The following is a 25,850-nucleotide window of genomic DNA, read 5'->3' as shown; positions in this document are numbered from 1 at the left end:
TCCACCGTGCCCACGTTACAGAGCACATCAATTACCAAAAGCACTGCATCAAAGAGCTGTGAGGGCACTTACAATGCAGCTGAAAGAGTGGGAGCCGTTTAAATCCAACAACCACAAGCCAGGCAAACGTTAAACGGAAATCATTTTCTTTTAACCTAAAGGAATAGTTCATCCACAAATGAAAATTCTGTCATCATTTACTCACCCTTTGTGTCGTTCCAAACCAAGACTTTCTTTCTTCCATGGAACACAAAAGAAGTTTCAAATAATGCACTGGCATGGCCATTTTTTCCATGCAACTACAAATAATGCGGACTGAAGCTTTCACAAAAGTAGTTCATATGACTCCTCTGATGCCATAAAAGAACAAGTGACTTGGCCATAAAAGAACAGACTAGGTTTTTTTTTTTTTTTTTTTTGGCAATACATGAAAAGTGATGATGTCCAATTAAACAAATTATTGTTTTGTGGAGGTCCTTGTCCACAAAAGTGGTCTGAATGATTCATTTGGACTGATAAGGTTTTCGAGTTTGACTCACTGACTCTGTGATTTGATCATGGTGGTTAATTTCATTGAAGATTATCATAGCTTTCATTTGTGTATGCTGCTCACAAAATATAGGAAATATAATGCAGGAGTCATCTAAATACATTTGCTTTAGCATGTTTTTTTAAGTTTGAATGCTCCAAGACTAAATATCTATATTTGGTTTGGATCAAATGACAGAAGTTTCATTTTATAGGCCTTTAAACTGTGCATTTGAAGATTTCAAATAAACACGTAATTGTGTGACATAGATCATACATCTATGTGTGTTATGGACTGTGATGGATCTCTGTGTTGTGGGACACTGGCTCAGAATAGATGTTCCATCATGATCTGATAAGGAAGGTTTTCTCCAGCTGTGTGTTGTGGTTAACCGTCTGCTCTTTTGGGGCCGGACACTGTTGATGAATGAACAGAGAGGTGTTATTTTTCACCTTTGGCTGTCAGCCTTTAACCGATGTTCTGAGATGACATGTCTGACTGTCAGGGCTGTTGGAGTGAAACAAGAGCCCTGGAAGAAAAACAAGGTGCAAAGCGATTCAGTCGTTTTTTATTTTTATTTTTCCAATTTCTTCCAACAGTCAAAAATCTCCCTGGCCACATAAATCCCGAGGCCATGGCTGGAATCCTATTATCCAAAGCTGTTAACTCATAAACAATCCCTCTTTGATGGGAACGCACCCACCTAAAGACTTTGTCATGTCTCATGCATGTAAACGACACGCACATATTCGCACCCTAAATGACAATTCAGTCCATATTCGACTCTGATTTACTTCTGCACTACTGAGTTATTCATAACCGCATCAGTCGCCAAATATAATATGAACATTTGTCAGTGAAATAAACAGGCGCTCAACATGACCTTGATTAGCAGAGAGGTCAAAGCATCTGTGTTTAAACCTTCCATTTGGGCTCTCGGATCCAGCCGTTTGCTCATCACCCCCCTGCTCTCTGTGGCCTTGACAGCCACTGCAGTGTATGGAGTCATTCTGGGTTCCATCCCTCACCCAGCGGGATGATGGGAACTCTCTCCATGACTCCAGACCCTGTCTTCACACCCCATCTGGCCAGGGCTGCAAACACTCCAAAAACAACAGCTATTTTTGGATGCCAGGCAGGGAAGATGGCACGGTTCACTTTGAAAGGATGACACAGAAGACATGGCATGACATGGCATTTCTGTTATGTTTCTAAAGTGCACCATATTGATTAAGAAATAGCATAAAAAAATATCAAGAAAATGCTCAACTGGTTTTGCCTTTTATGCAAAATGTGAATAATAATAATAAAAAATTATAATAATAATAATAAATAACATAATAATAATAATTATAAAAACTGAAATATTGAATAATATAATAATCAATATTAATAATTAAGATAATACTCAGCTAAATTAAAGTCGTTTGTTTTAAAATAGCAATGCAATAATATTATGATGCAAAATTAAAACCTATGTTGAAATATTAAAATAATAAAACTAATACTACTAGTACTAATAAAGATAATATGAGTTATACGCTTATTGTTAAAAAGTATTATTAAAAGTGATTTGTTTTAAAATAATAAAATAATATTTTCACGAGAAAATTAAAGACAAATTTTGAAATATTAAAATAATGACAGATAATATTGATAAATGAAAAGTTGTTTGTTTTAAAACATGAATAAAAAAATACTTTAAATAATCTGAATAATATTATGAGAAAATTAAAGAAAAATGTTGAAATATTGAAAATGATAATAATAGTAATAAATTAATAAATAATTAAGATAATACTGTTAAAACTTAAAGATTTTTTTTTTTAAATATTACAATAATAAATAATAACAAAGATACTATTATGATAAATGAAAAGTTGTTTGTTTTAAAATAATAATAATAATAATAATAACAATCGTTTTTTTTTTATAACAGCATTGTTTTAGAACTTACCAGAATAGAACAGACCAGCAACCCATTTTTGGTTTGCGACCCAAGTCTGGCAGAAGTATTAAATATTTACGCCAAAGCCTCAAATCTCTCTCAACCATGACATCTTTGCTTTGACCTCGTGAAAAGTTTCATGCTTCCCCTATATTAACAGAAACTCTTCCAGCCTGTGTGTGTGTGTGTGTGCGTACGTGGAGCCCTGACAGAAATAGCCAGAGACCCTGCCGTGTGCAGATGGCCTCTCCACTTGTGATGTCACATCATACCCATTTTAAAAAGGAAATATGTGATGAGGAAGAGGAGAAGACTTCATCAGCATCACAGCTGTGAGCGGGACTCTCCTGCGCTCTGATTGGCTGTTGGCCACATCCCAGCAGCAACCAGAATGCCTAGAACAACTTGGAAGCAGGGGGAAATGCGAGGTACTGCCAGAACGTGGGATGTGGCTTGTGGAGGGCTGGAATTTCTAAAAAAAAATCACCGTTCCACCTGGACAGTAGACGAGAGCTGTTGCATAATAATGAGGCATGAAGGTTAGGCATCGTGTGGTGAAGTGGTCACGATTGCAAAACAGAAGCCAGACCGCAAACATCACAAGGCAGAATTACGCTTCACGATTAATCACTGATGTGAGAGGAATTATAATAAATGGGAGGAATTTTGTTTAGAAGTAAACAGTTTAACAAAATGAAAATAACCATATAAACCACATGTTTTCAGTCATTTTGTATAAAAAAAATGACTTAAGAATTACATGCGTTCTCAAGAAAACTAACATTTGACTATTTTGTCAGGGGTTCCAAGAGGTTACAAAAATCTGAAAGAGAACATCTCACCCACATCTCCACACAACCTATTTGGCCTTAATGCAATCAAGAGAGCTGGATCCTGCACAAATAAATAAGCTGTTTTAGGGCACTCAGTCAGTGATTCTTCTGCGTATTCACTGGCTGAGTTCACCATTGTATCTGTTTTAGCCTACATTTCACATATTTTTTTAAGAGAAGCTGCATATCTTATATCTGGGAGTAACATACAGCTATAAAATATGCTAAAAACATTTAATACCATAAATAAGAAATCTCGCCATATTTTCGTATGTTTTTGTCATCTGCATAATTAAATATAAAGCAGATTCTATATTTTTACTATACGCATGCATAAAAATACAACAGTTCAAAAGGCTTTACAGTCTAAAATCTCAGCAGGGCTCTTCACACCATGTTGCAAAAGTCTGGCGGTTTCAGTTAACATATTAATATGCCCAGATTTTTCCCAGCTATGTCTTCATACTGTGCAGCATATTGTGCCATTTTTAAAGTGTTTTTCATGTAAACCTGATTAAAATACAGCTAATTCAATGAAGTCTACATAGAAATTCCATCAGAAACTAAGATAAACATTGAGATTAGTTTTGCTCTTGATTTCAATATTGCATGCATGACACATTATCAAGCAACTTTTCAAAAGCTTTTCCTAAAGACAGCTAAAAAAAGTATTTACAAATTGAGGTATAGAGCCTTCTGCGACTTCAGTTTCCCGTGGGCTTAAATGGGTTAAGCAGTCCGTGTCATTGGTGCGTGTGAGGTTTTTAATGTCATCGCCAAACACTCGGATGTTTGGATCGATTGTCGTCTTTGTTGCGACTCAAGGACGGGTCTCCAAGGGGCTGATGAGATGAGAAGGAGATGGACGTTTCTATGGCCTGACAAATAATTTGTTTACCGGATTGTGTATGTGCACGCAAAGGCTCTCACACAGACAAACGGACAATGATGGCCCAATGACAAGGAACAAGGCACCCTGGTCTGAATCCGGCCGTGTGTTAACAAGCAGACAAATTAGGGACAAGAGTGGCATCAATACAGTGGAGTGACAGGCCTGTCACCAGGGTGTCACAAAGTGCCAATTAACAATGCTAATTAAAACGGTAAACAAGAGCACATAAAGCACGCAGCCATTGTCTCCCCGCTGCTCAAACTCCCAGTAAGGACCTTTTGTTCGGCCTTTGTAGGGCGAGAATGAAGTTAACTGCTGTAGAGGACAAACACAGGCTTTGGAATTTCATTTGGCAGGAATCCGAGCAGGACATTTTAATAATGCTTCATAAGTGCATCAACACTTCAAGTGCATCTATGTATTTAATCAAATACATCGATGTGTCACACACACACATGCATCTAGACAGTCTGCGGCATACGCAATGTAACTTGGCAGACCACTCACTGCCATTTTCCCATCAGAGACGGCCCTGTTGTAGTGTTAATAGGGAGGAGATGACCATGGGCAGTGGTGCTAAAGGGCTGAGATAAGCACTCTAGTATGAAGTATTGGCTTTAAGAGCAATGCAGAGGTTCAGTGGCTGGATTAGCCACAGGCCGGATCCATCTGCACCCACACAATCAAATCCATTTCATGCCATAAAGCTCTCAAAGACCAGAACACTGCTCTGATATCTGATGACCTCTCAAGACAATCTACTCCACAGATAGAGAGCGAGAGAGAAACATATCCATTCCTTCATGACCATTAGAAGTTTCTTAACTCACACTGGAAAACACTGAATCCATCTAAGCCCATCTAAACCATCAGCCAAAAAGTATAAAAACAATGATCTGACTGAAACCAGACAACATTTTTCCAAACACTGAAACCAAAAATGAAATTTCTGTCATCGCTTACTCTTACTCATGATGTTCTAAACCTGTATGACTTTCTTTCTTCTGTAACATCATTTTGAAAAGCTTTTCAACTGTTATTTGTCCATACAATGAAAGTCAGTGGGGTCCTAAAAGCATTGTGGTTGTATGGACAAATTATTTTTTTCAAGATTTATGTACCACGTCAGTCATACAGGTTTGGAACAACATGAGTGAGAGTAAACAATGACAGAAATGTCATTTTTGGTTTCAGTGCTTGGAATGATGCTATAATGCAATCATCAGTTGCATCAGGAACACCAGTTGTCTGTTTTCAGTCATTGTTTTATACTTTTTGGCTGATGGTTTAAATGGGTAAATGATGAGTTAATGATGACAGTTCTATTTGTGGGTGAACTGTCCGTTTGAGTGTTCATAATAGTAAGTAATTAAAATCTTAATTTATCACTGCTGCAGACATGCTACAGTTAATGAGGCATTACGAGCATTGCAGAGAGAAAGCAACTTTGAAAGCTATTAGCTACTCACATTTTTAAGTAATTTAAATACAGTCAAGTTTTTTAAATGAAAAAAGAAAAAGAAAATCTTAATACAAGATAACAAAAAGTAGCCACCTACACTGAAGCTGACGTTTGAAATGCTATTATTTGGTATTCAAAATAAGCCCTTCTCTTTAGTGCACTTCTGCCAATCAGGCTATTGTTCGGCTGATCTCATGTCAGTCATTGGCAGTTAACTTGAGGATCAACAGGCTACGACTGATGTTTAAGGCAGCTGCCTGATCTGACATTGTGCTGGATCACTTCATATGTACGGGCCATTCTCAAGACAGCACTGCAACATTTAAGCTTGCTGGGTCCAAACCGAAGCGTCTGACATTGAAGGGCGGTGCTTGATTGAGTGGGACTTTTATAGCTTAGCCCAGGGATAACAGCTCTCTCAGTAGCCGTCTGTAGCCTAAAGGACAAAAGAAAATGGCACAGTCGCCATAACACGGCGCGTTTTTTCTCTCTCTCACGCTCTCCCTTCATTGATGACGAGAAGTAGAAGACTTGTTAACCTGTCAGACGGCAAAGGGCAGAGGCAAGATTATTGTGAATGTCTCTCTGAAACATTCTCCATGTCAGGTGTCTAGCATTAAGCCTAATGCTAATCTTTACCTAAAAGCTAAGCTTTAATCTTAACATGTTGTTTCGTTCAAACACCAAACCCTTAAATGCCACAGCAATTCTAAAGCACAGCTTTGATTATGTCATGGACATTTTCACACAGACGTGATTTTGCCAATAGGAGATGTTTTTGGATAATCCTTTGTTTGTCCTGGAACAACAGTCCTATATAGACCATCTGAGAGAAATAATCAGTTACTTTAATCAGTTTGTCAAGTTTGGGCTGGTTAACATGAGAAGTTAGCCCTTGCTGGTAGATAGCTTACCATAATTAGGCACATAGAAAGTTAACTGATTAATCATTGAACAACAAACTAATAGTTTTTCTGACCAATGCAAGTGGTTCAAAATAGTAGATAAAAAAACAAAACAAGCGAAACTGATGGGTTTACTACGTACAGCATATTACATATGTACACACGAAGGCGCAATATCCGTCTTCCTCTCGCTTATGACGTGTACAGCTAAAAAATCCTTAATTTCATCCATTAGATGACATTGCTACTGTAATTTTAATAAATCCCCAAGCAACCTTTGATTATGCCATGACAAACATCTTCAGAAAAGGGCAATTAAAGGTTGTATCAGTGATTTCAGGCCCCCCCAAAAAAAGATCACATTCATCTAATCTTTCCTAACGATCCGCTTTCCTAACGAACCAAAACAAATAGTGTTCCAACCAATCACCGACAGGGGGTGGGTGTTGTGAGGTTTTGTGCTCGTGCACGGCTGCACGCGAAGTCGGAGCTGAAGAAGAAGCTGGCTCAAAACCTCACAACACCCTCCCCCCTGTCGGTGATTGGTTGGAACACTATTTGTTTTGGTTTTGAGTGGTTGGTGAAACCAATTGTTTTTGTGTGCAGATCTCAGAGCCTAGGCTGCCTACAGAGACGCGTTTTTTGACGGCATGCTTATGGGGCGGGCAGCTAGCGGATCGTTAGGAAAGATTAGATGAATGTGCTAAAAAAAAAATTGGGCCTGAAATCACTGATACAACCTTTAAAATGGATTCCAGCACGGACAGCGCACACCAGCCATAGCATGTCTGTACCACAGATGTCTGCTAAACTCAACAAACCAAACTTTACTCAGCATTTTCTGAAGTTCTTAGGACGGTGAGCTCTGAGACATCCGTACAAAGTGATTTGAAAGTCACAGAGTGAGCTCGCTCCATCAAAGCATCCAGCTGGGTGTTGAACGAGATCCCAGACTCACTCGGCGCTCACCTGCTTTCGACACTCTAATGATGAAGCGTCATCAGAACTTCTCTCCCACTTTTTCAAATGAAATTGGAACAGCAAGACTTGGACAAAAAGCATCCCATTATCCCTCATCAATTAAGTTGTTTGGTTGGAGATAAATGAAAATGAAAATGATTGCGGTTAATATGAGGAAAGTAAGATTACTAACAAAAGTAAATATCTTTCGTTAAACTGATGGTTGACAACAGTTCGGGCTGTCCTATAGCTCAGTGATTCCCAATCAGAAGTATTTAGAAAGATTTTGATTTTAAGAAACAATATAAATAAACAAAAAAAATGTTAGGGTCAGATTCAAATAATTTAAAGGGGTCATGAACTGAGAATAACATTTTCCATGATCTTTTGAGTTTGTTAATGCTATAAAAATACCCTGTAAGTTTCAAACCTCAAAACTTCCTTGTTATTCCAAAAACTGCTTTTATTGAAACCAAGGCCAGAAAACGACAGGATCTAAAAAGTGTAGACGTCACAGGGCAGCGAAAGACCGCCTTTGCAGAAGAATATCAACACCTACGTCTACATCACCACGTCTTTGGTGCCGCCCACTGGAGCGTTCGTGAATAGTTACATGAGAACAAGTAAAGATCAACACAGGATCAATACCATTACCTTCCAAAGGATACTAATTCTAGAATAGTGTTTTTTTTTCTTTTTTTCTACTATGTGAATGTCTCAGCAGTGCATTATTTGTTTGTATTCGGTACATTTCACTGTGGATTATTTGGTGAATTTCGGCGCAGGCTTTGGAAACAGACTTTTACGATATGGATCTGCCAGCAACGCCACAAACATGTAAGTAATCATGTTTATTCTAATGCCTGATCTGTGATCAGTGATTTCTGATGTATAACTATTAAAGTTCAAACAGATTATCTCTCAAAATCGTTCAATACTGTTTATGCATTAGTAAATGAAATCAGTGACTTCACGTTGTTTCTCTTAGTAGGATGAAAATAATCTTATTTAAACTGATTAAATTATACACAGAAAGCGATCAAAGAATGCTCCCTTTCCAATCGCCCAAGCTGTCAATCACACAGTGCGAGTTTATCTGGACACTTGGCAAAACTCGTTAAGAAATCAATGACGCTGTTACACAGCACAACAAAGCTCTTATTGTATTTACATCGTGTTTGCATTGTTATTTGGTGAAAGCATTCGTGAGAGTGCAGAAATTGCGTTGCAATGATGAGATCTCTTCATTCACGCGATCAACAGGCTGTCATCTGCTCAATGCTCATCATCACTGCAACCTTTCATGTGATGGGAATAGATCTAAATACTTAAAAAACTTCTCACGATTTGGTCATCTCGATAGCTGTAATAGGAAAAACATAGTAAAAGTATTCGAGAGATTTCCACATGTAATGCTAGCTATTTCATATGCAAACATGCCAGCCAATCACAGCAGTGGGCGTTTACACTGAAGTCTCACAGCAGACACGCCTCTTCAAACAGAGCGTTCAAATCAGAGGCTAAAATCAGGCTTGGAAAAATGCCTTTTATTTCTAAATTATGAAAAAATTGTATGTAAAAATCATACTAATACCCCAGGAAACATTATAAAATAATAAAATAATAATATATATTATATTAAATATATTATGTACAAAATATTGATAAATTAAATAATGTACATATTATACAAACTATAATAAATAGGTATATTATTATTATATATAAGTATACATGTTTCAAATTTTTATGATGTTTATTTTCAAAGTTCAACGCTAAGTTCCTATTTAAGGTAGGCCTATTCAAGTAATAGTGTAACATGTAAAGTAACACATTCAACCTGGTTTAGATAATACACAAGACCTTATACTGCTATAGCTGATGTACACATATTCATTCAGGGCTTGTCTTACTAAAAGGTCATTTCAAACCACTCTCTATGCTGTCAATCTAAATTCATAAGAAGTCATAACCACCTGCAGCAGTTTCTTACAGAGGCACCTTGCCACCACAGGCATTAACCAGCTTATAACGCCTGGGGGATGCTGTGACGATGATAAAAAAATCGGTTACAGGTTAACAGCGACCGAGTCAGGCATCCATCATAAATTTCTTCAGTTTCGCACGACATTACAGGTGGTAAATGTTAAATCGTTAAATGTGCAAAATTATTCCCTCAGTGCCGCTGCTCAATATTCCCGATATGCTCAGTATTCTATAATGAGAAAAAGGTGAAGCAAAAAATTTGAGAAATTGAGCCATTTGACTGAAGGATCTTTCAATGTCTTTTGTCATGAATGCAGCATTATGGTACATGGTGAGATCTCTATCCAGGTGGTGCCACTGTCAACATTAGGAGTACATTATGCATGTGTGTATGAGTGCGTGTTTGTTTAGTGGGGTTAGGAAAGGTGAATTAATTCCTTTGCAGGTAATTATAATGTTGTCAGTGTTTTAGTTTTTACCGGGGAGTGAAGTCATGTCTGTAAAGGTCTCTGCTGATAATTTGCACGCTCCATAGACCTGCCAACCGGCCTGTAAAAAGTGGCATGTCACATTCTGGTAACCTCTTTGCCCCCAATCTTTGCACTACATGCCACGGCAAATACCCTTCCACTACTGAAGGCAGACACCCTCAACCCTCACGTGCCCCACACACAAACTAACACACACCCTCTCCCAGTTTTTCAACGTAATAACCTTTTAAAAGTCACACCATGTACAGTTTTTCCTCGATTGTTTGGCCTCTAAAATCCATTCTAGTCTAGACTAACATCTTAAAGCATGCAAGGGGGTTCAAACTTTTTAATGTCAAGGACTCCCAAATATGACGACCCTCTTAAAAAATAAAGGCAGTTTATATTTTTAGACTCATTGATGTTGTCATTTTACTAAAGCCAAAAGAAATTATTCAAATATTATCTGGAAAATATTATTATTAATTCAAATTAATTTTTAATAAAAAAATATTTTGTATAGTGCTTTTCACAATAAATACACTGTAAAAATTGATCAGTTGATTTCAATTTCATTTTTTTTTTTTACTTAATCATTTTAAGGCAAATAGTTTCCTCACTTTTAAGTCAAGTAATCACTTTTTACAGTGGTCTCTCTGAAATCTCTGAAAAATTCAGCAGACCCCAGTTTAAAAACCGACTTTAACTACAAAGTTCTGTCATGAAACTCTAGATGGCGCAGATAGGTCCTATCTATACTTCAGAATCAGATAGGTCCTTAACTCGACATGCTTGCAATCACATCATTCTCTATAGGGCACAGCTGATTGGTAGTGGTGGGCAGATCGAGGCTTCGTGGAACACTGAAACAGTTGAAGCAAATGTGCCATATTGTGTCGAGTCTTCGAAACAATCCAACACCCGTCTCTACGGTGACCCCTAGTGGTCAGAACAGTGTAAATGCAACAAAAACCCGGGCCAAACATGCATACATTTTTTTTTTTTTTTTTTAAGTAAAATCTTTCAAATGAAATGATCTAATCATCTAATAAGATGATCAAGTGTCTATATGTTCTTTTATCAATCGTCAGGGTTTGTTTTGTTTGTTCTATGAATGGCTCAGCTAAACAGGCCATTAAGAGACTATTAACATTTAATTATTTTACTAATGTTTAATTAAAACGTCTACAAATGTATAAAACTGATCAGAGATCAGGTAAAACCCACAGACACTTGTTCATTGACTCCTCACGATTCATGACAGAGATGAACCACTGAAATTTCGAAGTGTTTCGAAAAGTTTCGAAATAGTTATGACGTAATAAAGCCTCATTTATTGAAATCACGTGACTCTGGCAGTTTGATACACGCTCCGAACCACTGATGCGAAACAAAAGATTCTTAAAGGTTTCGAAGCTTCATGAAGCAGTATTTCGAAATTGCCATCACTACTGATTGGTTTCTGCTGTATGAGTAGCCAATGAGCTCACAGCTCAACCTTCAAATACTTGGTTAGCATTTTCTGTAGCAGTTGCAGTCATGCAGTGCGCTTTCAGAAACCCCCCAGCTTCCCCAGCTCCACCTGTATAGATCTGCTACGGGTAATTCATGTATGCTACTGTATATTGTACAGCAGCAGCATGTCTTACTTGCTCATAGCAGCGTGTCGTTTGTGTATTGGCAGTAGCAAGTCCCAGACTTGCTCTGCAGCAGCCTCATAGCAGATCTATTCCACCAAGACCAAACATATCAACATTGTCATATCCATTAACATGCCAAACACTCAGGGATCTGTCATGACAGAACTACCTGGTGGCAAGATCTTTTCCTCAAACATCCATCTTCCTCAAATAATATCGTAAACACAAAATCAAAATGGTACATTCAGTAAATGTTTGAAAAATTGGATTGGATTATTTCTTACCTGAAATGTATGAAGATTACAGTAGCCCTGCTTCCAAGTTTAAACATATATATATATATATATATATATATATATATATATATTTGATATATAATCATATAAAATTATTATAATTACTATTATAATATGTAATGTTTAATAATATCATTAATACAACACATTTGTTATAATAAGCAAATATAATTTCTTATAGATTGTGCTATATGTTTCTTAGCAATTGAGAAAAATTCTAATCTATATTCCTCTGTTTGTGTGTATGGCTGTACATGTGAAAGTCAAGTTTAAGAAACTCATTATACTGACACATGTCGAAAACTGACTTGTGAGAACAACATTTAAAGTGGTTCTCACTGTATTAAAGGCTCATAAATGTCTGTGTGTGTGCCCAGATGTGTACGACAAAGAGTGTGCAAATGATCTCCCACTAAAACATGCAAACGGTTCCAGGTTTGTAGCGAACATCTCCCACAATTCTTCCCGTCCAGAGTGGCAGGTTCCTTTTTGTTAGCTTGTGTTTTGCACACACCTAATAAACAGCACAGCCCACAATCAGCTTTAACCTGTCGCTACTTCACGGCACAGATGTTTTAAGTGATGGGTAAAAAAATACTGTTTCAAGGAGAGAGGCCTAACAGATAAGTTATGACTTTTTTTGTTGTTTCTATCTTTTCTCTGTCACTAAGGGAAAATAATCTGCAGGGCTGTGGAGTAATTCTACATGGATGGGTTTCTTATTACCGCGACTAGAGCGGCTGGGCCTTGGAGATGACAGCCCAGCGAGGCAGCAGGCGAGCGGAGAGAAACAGTGAAAGCGATGAGGCATCAGTCAGCAGCTTTACTGCTCGCTCTGAGATAAACACCCAACAAATAAATAAATTCATGCAAGAGAGGCCTGTAAATATGAGCGTCTAGCAGCTGGGTGCATGACAGAGTGATACAGGGGTGAAATGCTCACACATATGACCGCACGCACGCACACACACACACGCACGCACGCACACACGCTCACAGTAAAGTTCAGCGAACCCTTTTCCTATCACTAGAGGGCACTTAAGCTACACACATCTCGGGTTTGCACAAAGAGACCTTTTAGTCATGGAATTCACTCATTCATATAGAGCAGCTTTCAACCTCAGATTCAGATATGAATCTGCACAGAACACCCTGAAAAATCACCCACCATTTCCCAAAAGCTCTCTGGTTCTGTATTGCTGTAGACAGTATTATCTTTTTTAAAAAAGGCAGGCTATTTAGGCTCTTTCATCTTAGCCCCTGTTATTATCTTAGCCTCTGTTATTAACTTAGCTGTGAATCCTTCACTAATCATTTGTTGAAAGTACTCATTAAATATTATTCCTTCATCTGGTCAGGGCTGGTTGCTGTGCAGTTGCTAGCCCCTAAAGTGTTCTGGGTAGTTGCTATGGCATTACTAAGCAGCTTCTATGAGGTTGCTAGGGTATTCTGGGTGGTTGCTAGGGTGTTGCTAAGGAATTCTTGGTGGTTTCTTAGGCATTGGTGGTTAAGTTCTTCTGGATGATTGCTATGCAGTTGCAGGGGTATTATGGGTGGTTGCTAGGGTGTTTCTAGGGCATTCTTGTTTTTTTAGGCATTGGTTGTTAATGTGTTCGTGGCTATGCAGTTGCTGGGGTATTCTTGGTGGTTTCTTAGGCATTGGTTGTTATGATTGCTATGCAGTTGCTGCAGTATTCTAGGTGGTTGCTTGGGTATTGCTAGTTGTTTGTTAAGGTGTTCTGGGTGGTTGCTATGCGTCTGCTAGGGTATTTTTGGATGGTTTCTGGGCAATTGCTAAGGTGGTCTGGGTGGTTGCTAGAGAGTTGGTAAGCAATTGCTAAGGTGTTCAGGGTGGTTGCTAGAGAATTCAGAATGGTAGCTAGTCAGTTGCCAAGGTGTTCTTGGTGGTTGCTATGGCAGTTACTATGAGATTGCTAGGCACTGATAGGGTATTCTTGGTGGTTGCCTGAGCATTGCTAAGGTGTTCCAAATAAAGGAAAAAAATATTCCCTAAATGAGTCCACCTGCTACTAAAATCTAGAATTGCCCCTAATCAAAAAACGGAATGTACATCTGCTGGTGTTTGCTCAGAAGTAGGTTTTAAAGCAGGATAAACCTTAACCCTTAGAACTCACCCTGATTGTTGATGAAATTGGCCTTATTTTCACACTGAAACATATGCATTATGTTCTTATTAACACACAGATACTCACATGGACACGCTCACAACCACATCCTCATCGTCACGACTTGGCCAGTCGACGTCTCTCGTGCGTCTAACAGCCAACTGGGTCAAAGCCTCGCTCTCTGATAATGATTCCCAGAATAATTAAGAGATCAATGAGTAAGCATTGCTCCTGGTAAATAAGGGGATGGAGTTGGACGACCGGCATGCAGCTTAAATGCAGGGAAGAGAGCCGAGCTTCAATAGTGTGACATAATCACCCCAGCCTTCATTATCGAACCGTGACACCACCCAGTATGTCGCTCGGTGCACCAACATTGGAGAGATAATTTCAGAAAGTAAGACGGCAGCACAAGTCATTGGCTTTTGTCTACGGAGCTGCAGCATCGATTCGAGAAAATCGTGTCTTTACACCAGCCATATGTTCCTCATGAAGGGGAAAATTCAATGAGAGTGGAGTTCTTGATCGTTCTAGTTGAATCAAGACTCTTTAGGGAAGATACAGTGTTGTCACTGAACAAACCAACTCACAAACAACTTATAACCAACAGGATCCAGTTCCTCTTCAATACCTCTCTGTCAATAAATGACCTGTGGTTCCTATATTTAAAGACCCAAAACGTGATCAGTTCACTATGAAACAAAACAAATTTGGAGAGGTGAAACAAAATGAGAAGTTTGTCCTTCATCTGTTCATTTTATCTTTCAGACAGCAGGAGGTTTCAGGGTCAGAGATACCTGAGGAGAACAGAGAGAAACAGAAGTGTGCAAAGTCTATAAAAACTGGAGAAAACTATCTGTTAGAGTTCCCATTCATCTCAATGCACACTGTCCCAAATCCTTCACTAGTGACTATTTTGAGATGTGACGTGAAAGCTAGCAGACCTCGCTCAAGAAACATTTCTTATAATCAATGTTGACAATCACTTTTGATTAATTTAAATGCATAAAAAAATTGAATAGTACACTAAACAAACGGTGTAGGATTTACTTTGAAACCATTTTCACTCAGAAATTGCTATTAAATTTCAAGTAACACACTGAATTAAACATATATATATATACACACACACAGTGGGGAGAACAAGTATTTGATATACTGCCGATTTTGCAGGTTTTCCTACTTACAAAGCATGTAGAGGTCTGTACTTTTTATCATACAGTAGGTACACTTCAACTGTAAGAGACGGAATCTAAAATCCAGAAAATCACATTGTATGATTTTTAAATAATTAATTTGATTATTGGTTTGATCACCTACCAACCAGTAATAATTCCGGCTCTCACAGACCTGTTAGCCCTCCTGTTCTCCACTCATTATCTGTATTAACTGAACCTGTTTGAACTCGTTACCTGTATAAAAGACACCTGTCCACACACTCAATCAAACAGACTCCAATCTCTCCACAATGGCCAAGACCAGAGAGCTGTGTAAGGACATCATGGATAAAATTGTAGACCTGCACAAGGCTGGGATGGGCTACAGGACAATAGGCAAGCAGCTTGGTGAGAAGGCAACAACTGTTGGCGCAATTATTAGAAAATGGAAGAAGTTCAAGATGACGGTCAATCTCAACCTCGGTCTGGGGCACCATGCAAGATCTCACCTTGTGGGGTATCAATGATCATGAGGAAGGTGAGGGATAAATCCAGAACTACATGGCAGGACCTGGTCAATGACCTGAAGAGAGCTGGGACCACAGTCTCAAAGAAAACCATTAGTAACACACTACTACGCCGTCATGGATTAAAATCCTGCAGCGCACGCAAGATCCCCCTGCTCAGGCCAGCGCATGTCCAGGCCCATCTGAAGTTTGCCAATGACCATCTGGATGATCCAGAGGAGGAATGGGAGAAGGTCATGTGGTCTGATAAGACAAAAATAGAGCTTTTTGGTCTAAACTCCACTGTTTGGAGGAAGAAGAAGGATGAGTACAACCCCAAGAACACCATCCCAACCGTGAAGCATGGAGGTGGAAACATCATTCTTTGGGGATGCTTTTCTGCAAAGGGGACAGGACGACTGCACCGTATTGAGGGGAGGATGGATGGGGCCATGTATCACGAGATCTTGGCCAACAACCTCCTTCCCTCAGTAAGAGCATTCAAGATGAGTCGTGGCTGGGTCTTCCAGCATGACAACCACCCGGATCACACAGCCAGGGCAACTAAGGGGTGGCTCCGTAAGAAGCATCTCAAGGTCCTGGAGTGGCCTAGCCAGTCTCCAGAACTGAACCCAATAGAAAATCTTTGGAGGGAGCTGAAAGTCCGTATTGCCCAGCGACAGCCCCGAAACCTGAAGGATCTGGAGAAGGTCTGTATGGAGGAGTGGGCCAAAATCCCTGCTGCAGTGTGTGCAAACCTGGTCAAGAACTACAGGAAACGTATGATCTCTGTAATTGCAAACAAAGGTTTCTGTACCAAATATTAAGTTCTGCTTTTCTGATGCATCAAATACTTATGTCATGCAATAAAATGCAAATTAATTACTTAAATCATATAATGTGATTTTCTGGATTTTTGTTTTAGATTCCGTCACTCACAGTTGAAGAGTACCTATGATAAAAATTACAGACTTCTACATGCTTTGTAAGTGGGAAAACCTGCAAAATCGACAGTGTATCAAATACTTGTTCTCCCCACTGTACATGGACTGAAAGGATACAGCCATCCTCAGTGTACGGCACAGGTGAGGTGGTTCCTGCTGTCAGGTAGCTGTAGAAGGAGACCTCCAGCGTGTAGCAGTACGACGTGTCGTCCAACAGACCACCCAGGAAGCGTCGGCCGGTGCCGGCCTTGACCAGATCACGGTTAAACGTTGTACTGGACTGCACAGAGACACACAGATAATCCAACAGAATGATTAATAACGGTAAAACCGTTAGAGAGAATAGAGAAGAACAATAAGACTTACTTGGGAGCAGGAATGTCTTTTGAGCTTTTTTTGAGTGGGGAAACCATGAAAACATAGCTGTGATTGGCTGATAACTCTTTCAATGCCCGCCTATCTGCGTGAATGGGTCAAACTAGTGGAAATGGATGGAGTAAACAACTCGCCTACTCAGAAATCACCACGTTTGATCTCGTTTGAATATAAATGAACTTGAAATTGCTTGGGGAAAAAAAGATGTGTGAGTGAGCGGTTTTTTAGTGAGCACTCAGCTCGGTTAAATTAAAAGGGCATCTCCTCCTTACCTGCAATGATCGTGACACCTGCTTGCTGTGTTTACTGAAGATTTGTTGACTAATGGTCCAAAAAGAAGGTGACTAAATAATACATGAACAACAGTCAGTATTAACAAATAAAAGCACAAATATGCTTGTTAGACTATTTTTGTATATAGTTATTATATATGCAATGTAAAAACTGTTAAAAATGCTTGAGACTGATTTGACATTTAGTAGTATTATATTGCATTATTTATTAAATAACTGACTAATGTAGAAGATTTTATTATTTAGAAAATAAGTAATTTAGCTATATATTTGTACACTATTATTTCCTCTGTGTGTGACTTTGGTTTGACTTTTGGAAGCCTGAAGAAAGGCCTGGAATGTTGCTGCAGAAGAAAAACCTATTTTAGTATGTCACATGGTGGTACAAGACCTTTACCCAAAAATATCTATAGGGTGTGTTACCATCTTTGGAAAAGGATGTATGGTACATATGTGTGAGCTGAGCAAAGGTCTGGAGTGATCTTCTGCAGGAGATGCTCGGCTTTGTTGTAAAATAAAGTCGAATATTTCTGGCATCAAAGATCTCTGAGAAGTGATTTCAGAAGAGAGAAACCACAACAAAAACTATTTCAGTATCAAAGGCTATGCTCATAGCAAGAACACAGTGGAATCAATCAATAAATAAATGAATAATGAATAACTTTATATATAATTAAAATGATTAAATCTAAAATAATCTAAACATAGATTATTTATTTAATAAAAAAATATATAAAAAAAATATATATATTATAGTAAAAAATAATATAAAAGAATAATGAATTAAAAATAAAAGAATACAGTATTGTTTGTGTGTTGATGGTCCCATCTCTGGTGTTACACTGCACTAAAAAACCAAGAAGGGACTTCATAAGACCACCACAAACACACACTCATAAGATATCAGCAGCTTTTGGAGAATGACAAAAAATAAAAATAGCACAATAGTTAGCCTGAAAAGTTAGCCCTCCCACAAAACCGATTTTATTGTACACTAGGCTCAGAGTTGCCACAAGGAGGAAGCTATTGATTGGATTTAGGAAACTAATTATGGATCGCATTGGATAGGCCTGATAATTTATGCCACTTTGTCCATTACAAAAGTACTTAAGTTTGCTGGCAACTTTTCCTTGCTCTCCACTTTTCCTGCAGTTGTGTGCTTGCTTACACTGCACTTTCTGTGCCTTTCCATGGCTCAGCTATAATGGCTGGTAAATGTTTGCTTTTGCCCAAGAAAAGTGACTGATCTAGTGTCAGTGTGACGTGTAGCTGGTGGCTAAGCGCAGTTGAGACATGACTCTCTCCAGAGGCAGCGCTCCCTCAATATGCCGGATGAACTTTGGGATGGCTGTGTGCTGAATAGGCAGAGAGAGAGAGGGCAACATGCCAGCTGGAGACCTGCCCTCTATGCCCTCCTGTCACCACACACACAGACACGCACACACATGCGCACACACACACAGGTGCGTGCGCGCGCACACACACACAGACACGCACACACACAAAACAAATGCATAACAATGCTTCAGAGAGCTTAGCTTCAAAACACACAATGTATTAGATCCACAAAAACAGAGCTTAACCTTAAACTGAGCACGCAAACACACACACACAGAAAACACAAACAGCATTTATAAAGAATCATAAATAATGTGGTGACATTTTTTCTGTGAGGCAGAGAATATTCATAGGCTGTGAAAAGCGGCTCTTTGTGCAAGTATGAGAGAAGTCTGCAAATTCTAGATGGGTGACTGGGCAATAAAGGTTAGTCCTCTGCCCGTATTCTGCTGGCTGAGCTACTGAAATGTCACACTTCCTGCATGCTGAAGGTCACTGTTGCAGGCTGGAGGAACTGCATGCTGACAAAGAGAGCGACACCGAGCATAAGGGGCCGCAGGGAGGGGAGAGGGGGACCTCCACAATGGGACCATCACTGGTGTAAAACTGTAGGTAAGCAAAATACAACACTTTGTTGAGGTCACACACAAACACACACACACGCACGCACAACTCCGCCCTCCAGGAAACACATCCATCTGGATCCGCACATCCATCTGTCCATCCATCGACTTGTCTATCCATTCATATCTATTTCCATTCATAGTAATTTTTTATCCATCCATCCATTTTTCTGTCTACCAATCTATTAATTTACCCATCTACACATCTATCTACCCATTTCCATCCATCTCTCCATCCACCTGCCTATCCATCTACATATCTACTCATCTATTTACCCATTTTTTCATCCATCCATCCATCCATTTTCTGTCCATTAATTTATCCATCCATTATAAAGGCCCTGATACACTTCAAGTAAAATCAAAGAACAGACTGGTGTAACTTCATTTCGAACAAAATCAAGCCAAAAAGAAGTTTTGTGTTCGTTTCGGGAGTTCGAAAAAATCTTGCCAAAGCGAACTTTCTGGAAAACTTCGCTCTGGCTGGTAAACACCTTTGCTGTGAGTATATCGGGCCTTAAGTCTATCAATCCATCCATCCAACCATAAAACATACAAACATTTATCTATTCATTATCAATCAATCCAACTTCTATCCATCCTTCAATATCTGAATTTATCAATCTATCCTTCTATCCATTAAATATACATCCATATTATTTATCCATTTGTAACCATTCATTCATCTGTCCATTCATTTATTTATCTATACATTTATTCACTACCTATCATCCAAAAGTTTATCTATCAAGCTACTATAAATTTTTGCTTTTTGCAACCATCCATCCTAATCAAAACATCCTAATCATAATGATGAGATCCTCTGGAAACTATAATGGAACCAAATGAAAAGAGGCACAAGAAAGAAGAATGGTAAAAGAGTGGAAGGGGTGCAATGAGCTGGAAGACACATCATTCCAAACGATACCTCTGAATACAGACGAAAAATAAACCAGAAGTAAATTTGTAAACAAACAAAAGCAAATAAAGAACAACCAATCTTCTTGATTCATGCTATCCCATTTTGACATTGAAAACTGTGTGGAAATTACCAATTAATATAACTGTCAAGTGAAAAATGAGAAGGGGTTGAGAGGATTCGGTCTGTGCCGATGAGCAGACGCAATAATATCTCTCCAGCTCTGTTATGAAGGCACTGGGTGCACGGATGGTTCATGTATCTTTTCAGACGTATATAAGCGTGTCTTCATCAGCATGCGGTTCCCGGCTCATCCAAAAGAGCTTCACCGTGGCAAATGGTTAAAGTGGCTCTGCTCCTCTCATATAGACACCTCATCAGCAATATTGAGTCTGGTTATTGTCTTGCTCTGCAGAATTGAAAAGGTTACTTGCCGGCACCTGGAAAAATAGCTTGTGTTGATGCACTTCATCTTGGAAACAAAAAAATGTACTAATTTATGGGGTGTATTGAATTTTTGGAGAAAATACCAATAACGTTTTTCCATGCGCCGTTTGCTAATGAATATAGAGCTAAGAGTGAAAAGGCTGACGGAGATGAAATTCAGCCAATGATTTTCTTTTGCTGAAGAAAAAAGGAACCTATCAGTGTAATGGCAGAGAGAAACTTTAATGATCTCTGGTAACGTCATGCGCAACATTACGCTGACATTCCTAATTTTGTATCCTACATGCAGTCACACAATAGTAACATATTAACAATTTACGAGATATTTCACAGTATTTTTCAGAAATGAGAGTTAAGATCCTTTCACACTGAGCGTGACATGATAAAGGCAAACAAATCGGAACGGAGCTTTCACACTGAACGTGAAAAGATTGATTCAAGATTGATATTCTCTTCCGGAATACTTTTCTTGGGTGTTTACACAGGTTTTCAAAACAGCGCCACGCCACCACTTGGCTTGGGTAAGCTCAAATGTAATTGGATGGCTTGTTTCATCGCGGAGCGCCGGAAAAAAAGAAAACGACACTGGTCGGAAAAAATAATAATCTCGCTTTGTCATGATGAGATTGATCGCTCCATAGGGATCTATTATTTCGATTCAAGAGCGTCATTGCGACGTACATTTGTGTTGCTCAATCGCGCTCAGTGAGAAAGGCCCTTAAATCTGTCAGAGCCGTGGCCTAGCATTTAACGCCGCATATGCTACAACACATTAAAGGGACAGTTCACCCAATAATTTGAATTCTGTCAACATTTACCCTCTTGTCATTCAAAACTTCTCTGATTTCCTAAGTTCTGTGGAACACCAAAGGTTATATTTTAAAGAATGTCAGGGTTCAAAACAACATTGTGAGCCATTGACTTTGAATGTCGCGACCTTTTGTGTTCCACAGAAAAAAGATAGTCACACAGGTTTAAAACAACACGAGGGTGAGTAAATGATGACAGAATTTTCATTTTTGAGTGAGCTAATGCTTTAAGCCAAGATGCTTATGCAGGCAACATGTAAACATACTGTATGTACATACATCAAAGTAGCAAAAAGGACAACAATAAAATAGTTGTAAATATTACTTAAACTTAAAACAAAACAAAAAAAGCAATAAAAGGTAATACCCTCGAGACTCACAAGAGAGAAGTCAGGCGCGTTTTGGCACAAGAGTCGAGGAAAGACGGCCTGTCTCTGCACTCTATCCTCTTCCTCAAAGACGTTACCATACATGAAGCCATTCATCATGGTGGAGTGGGCGTGCACGTCAATGTAGAACTCCAAACTCACTTTCTGTAAATCAGACAGAGAGAGACAAAATGATTGAGAGAGAGACCAGACAGACAGGTGGAAAGATGAACAGGCAGACAACACACTGTGAACAATATTTAAACTCAGCACTTCTTTGTTTCACAAAATTGTTTTAAGGCAAATTCATATGTACATTCATATTCACAATATTCATATTCATAATATACACTACAGTTCAAAAGTTTGGGGTCAGTAAGGCCTTTCTTTTTACTTTTCAAAAATGCTTCAGTTTCCACAAAAAAACATTAAGTACTGTAATAGCTGCTGAAATGTCAGCTTTTCAGATATTACAGGGATATATTACATTTTAAAATATATTAAAATAGGAAACAGTTATTTTAGATTGTAATAATATTTCACAAGATAGATTTTTGATCAAATAAATGCAGACATAAGCAAAAGAGAATTTCCAGATGGTACGTAATGGTAGTGTAACTTCATTGGATAAAAGAAAATTCTTAAAAACATGCTTATTTTGTGCACAAGGGAAGATAGAAAGTCATTCAGGTTTGGAATGAGTACATTTTCATTTTTGCAGTTAACACAGACACCGAGAGATTGACTGTCCATAGAAACACAGAGCAAGCAAACATCTTAAATATTAAACTATCAAACTATGCTGTGTGCAAAAATAAGTGCAGCATTATTCATCACGGCCCTCTGAAAGAGCAACAGCACTCCTGGGTGTTTTATAGAACAGCTGTCACAACTGCCATAGTTTAGAGGGATTAATTCATGTTCCTGAGTCAGCAAGCGAAGCAGGCACGCCTCACTACCTCAACCGCAGGCCGGATTTCAGCCGTTTAATGCAGAATAAATGATTAATATGGACCGGGAAACACATACAATAATATTTGTCAGCAAAAAACCTAAAAAAAACTAAACACTGAGTAGAAATTCAAGTGACACCAGAAAGAAACATCTCAACAAGGAAGACTGAAAACGCAACTATACTTCCATGAAAACAGAATAAACAGACATATGTGAAGTGTTTACATCCTCAAAAAAGTGCTCAAAAAGAGGACAATCCTTCAGATACGCCCCCTCTCAATCCGCCCACGCGCCATTTTGGCTCTGTGTTCTCTCAGTTACTGTATAACAGCACTGCAGTGCAGGAAACTGCTGTTCCATCATGGCTGCCACATCATTAAGCCAGCGCTTGGCAAGATGATGAGAGAGACACTTGTGTGTGGTTTTGTGTCGAGAGAGGATCACGCTGTCGAGCAGAATGAGGTGTCGCCATGATGAGGGCTGCCGTTTGATGCGCTCCGTCGGTGTGTGTGTGAGTGTGTGTGTTATTGTGTGTGGGTGAGAGAGAGACAGAGTGAGTCACAGCACTTCGGTGACAAGGCATCAAAAGGAGCATCCTGCTACGCGTATCTATACGGCAACAAAGTAATGGCCATTTTGTTTGAGGCTGCCTATCTCTCTCGATCCGTTGTGTACATTGTAAGCGTCTGATGCAGGCATAACAGGGCCCACTCCTCTACCCTTTGACCCCCTCCCGCGCTCTCTCCATCTACAGCAAACCTTTTCTTTCTTCATTACACATTCCGAAGCGCACCTCGAATCCCGCGGGTCGTGGGGAGAGGGAGGTAAAGCAGAAGTGAGGAAGAGCAAGCGAGATAGAAAGAGAAACATCAGGAGTCAAAGACCGAGAGAGAGAGAGAGAGAGAGAGAGAGAGAGAGAGAGAGAGAGAGAGAGAGAGAGAGAGAGAGAGAGAGAGAGAGAGAGAGAGAGAGAGAGAGAGAGAAAGAGAGATGAGAGTGGGGGGAGAGAGATCGGGCAGCACCCGGTGCTTGAAATTCCGCTCACAGCCAAAGCAATTTCCTAGTGAGCGCAGGGCTGTCAGGCCTCTGATGGCAGGCGGTGAAATATGGTGGCTGAGAGTGGGGCGGCTGCACGCATGCCAGTCTGATGGATGGAGCCCGCAAGGAAGAGGGAGAAACAACACATAGACAAAAAAGGAGGAGGGAAAACGAGAGAGAAAGAGAGAGAGAGAGAGAGAGAGAGAGAGAGAGAGAGAGAGAGAGAGAGAGAGAGAGAGAGAGAGAGAGAGAGAGAGAGAGAGAGAGAGAGAGAGAGAGAGAGAGAGAGAGAGAGAGAGAGAGAGAGAGAGAGAGAGAGAGAGAGAGAGAGAGAGAGAGAGAGGGGCACTGGTCACCGCTAAGGTAGCTCCATCAGCTCCTTCAAGGGGTTCCCAGTGTGCAATTGAGGCGGGTAACTGTCTAATCGCCCACATACTCGCCGTGCATTACAAAGTCAGGGTGGGGCCGCTGACTTTACTCATGCATACACGTTCAAACACATTTGTGACCTTTTCTCTTGCTCAAAGAGATGCTTAAGACCACACTCTCTGTAATGGGACTGTATGCATGAAGTGCTGTGTTCCTTCAGCAAGGTCCGTTGGCTCATTTTGCACCGTTAACAGCATAATTAAGAGTGGAAATGAAATGGCTGCTGCTCTATTCTGCAAGAGCTGTTCTCTACCTCCGGGTAAGAAGTAACCTTTCCACACTGATCTGGGACCAGGTGCCATCTGTCACAGTGCTGAACTCATGAAAGACAAAGAAATGAAGTGAAATAAAAAAGACGACTGTAATACCTGGGAGATTCATCTTATGAAGTACCTTTTAAACTCTCTAACTTAAAAAAAAGAAGCTATACAAGTCAAAGTTTTCATTAATTAATCAAATTGCTGATACTTTGTTATGGTGTCACTTCCTGCAGGATGTTGTCATTAAGGAACAGGATTTTGTTTGTTACATTTTCTGAAAAGTATCATTTTTTTAATTATAGAAATAATTTAAAAACAAAACAAAATACTAATAAAATGTCAAAAGCACGTAACACAATTACAAAAACTTTAAACAAAAATTCAAATGTAAACTTAAAATATACAAATAAAAGGACATTCAAAACAATAATAATTACTTTAATAATATATAAATAATACTAAAATAACTCACACTGACAACATACATATATATATATATATATGCACACACAGTACTGTATACATACATACATACACAGTACTGTACAATACTGTGCAAAAGTCTTAGACACGTTAGTATTTTCATCCTTTGTTAATGCATCAGTTGTAATTCTTTGTCTGGATTTATTAGATTTCCTTCTGAGTTTGTTATTAAAGACTTTTAACCTAATTTTCTTCGTCATCATCTGTGTCTACAACTATGCGTGATTAAATATATGAAAAATGTACAGCATAGTAGGAAATGACCCAACAGTTCCTGTAGTATTAAAATGTCATCTTTCAAGGTGAAAATGATATCTGTCCCGAAATGCCAACTTGATTTTCCTTATGCAATATCAAGGACGTCCATGACAGAAAAGTACAGTTCCCATCTAGAGCCCTCAATGTCAACAAACAGACAGCCAATCACACAGTCCTAATGTGCTGTCAATCAAAGGTGGACAATACTCCGCTAGTTTAACGCTGATTGATTGTTCAATTAGTATGCATCTCTGACCTCCAGATTTGTTCATTTGAATTTGTAATTAAGCAATTATGGGCAATTAAGAAATTAGGAATATGAAAATAGAGCATAATTTGAGTGTTGACGTGCTGAATATTCAAGTATATATAAAAAAAGGAAGTTAATGCCCATCACACTTTTTGTAAAGCTGAATGTGAGGATATGAGGCAAACGTCTATCTGCTCCTTTGAGTAGAAATGGAAGGTCAAAAGAATTTAGTCGGACGAGCACTTATCTAAGGAATAGTAATTAGTCTGGGCTGTTAAGGCCCATAAATGCTCTGCTTATCTGTATGAATTAAGAAATGGTGCTGATTTAAGCAGGATTAGAAGCTGATGCA

The 25,850-nt window shown here is 39.0% G+C and overlaps 1 protein-coding gene across 1 annotated transcript in view; it reads right to left on the bottom strand.

Moving 5' to 3' along the window:
* Positions 1-25,850, bottom strand: part of agbl4 (AGBL carboxypeptidase 4) — a 347,216-nt gene that overhangs the window by 3,670 nt on the left and 317,696 nt on the right. The window contains exons 10-11 of the mRNA XM_084388551.1: positions 21,839-21,991; positions 16,772-16,934 (exon numbers count right to left, since the gene is read on the bottom strand). Coding sequence (XP_084244677.1) covers positions 16,772-16,934; positions 21,839-21,991 — 316 coding nt within the window. The remainder of the gene's footprint in view (positions 1-16,771; positions 16,935-21,838; positions 21,992-25,850) is intronic.

Source organism: Rutilus rutilus (genome assembly GCF_951802725.1).
Source record: "Rutilus rutilus genome assembly, chromosome: 19".
In the NCBI taxonomy this organism is placed as follows: domain Eukaryota; kingdom Metazoa; phylum Chordata; class Actinopteri; order Cypriniformes; family Leuciscidae; genus Rutilus; species Rutilus rutilus.
Note: the sequence above shows the minus strand (reverse complement) of the source record. Positions and strands in the feature narration are given on the sequence as shown.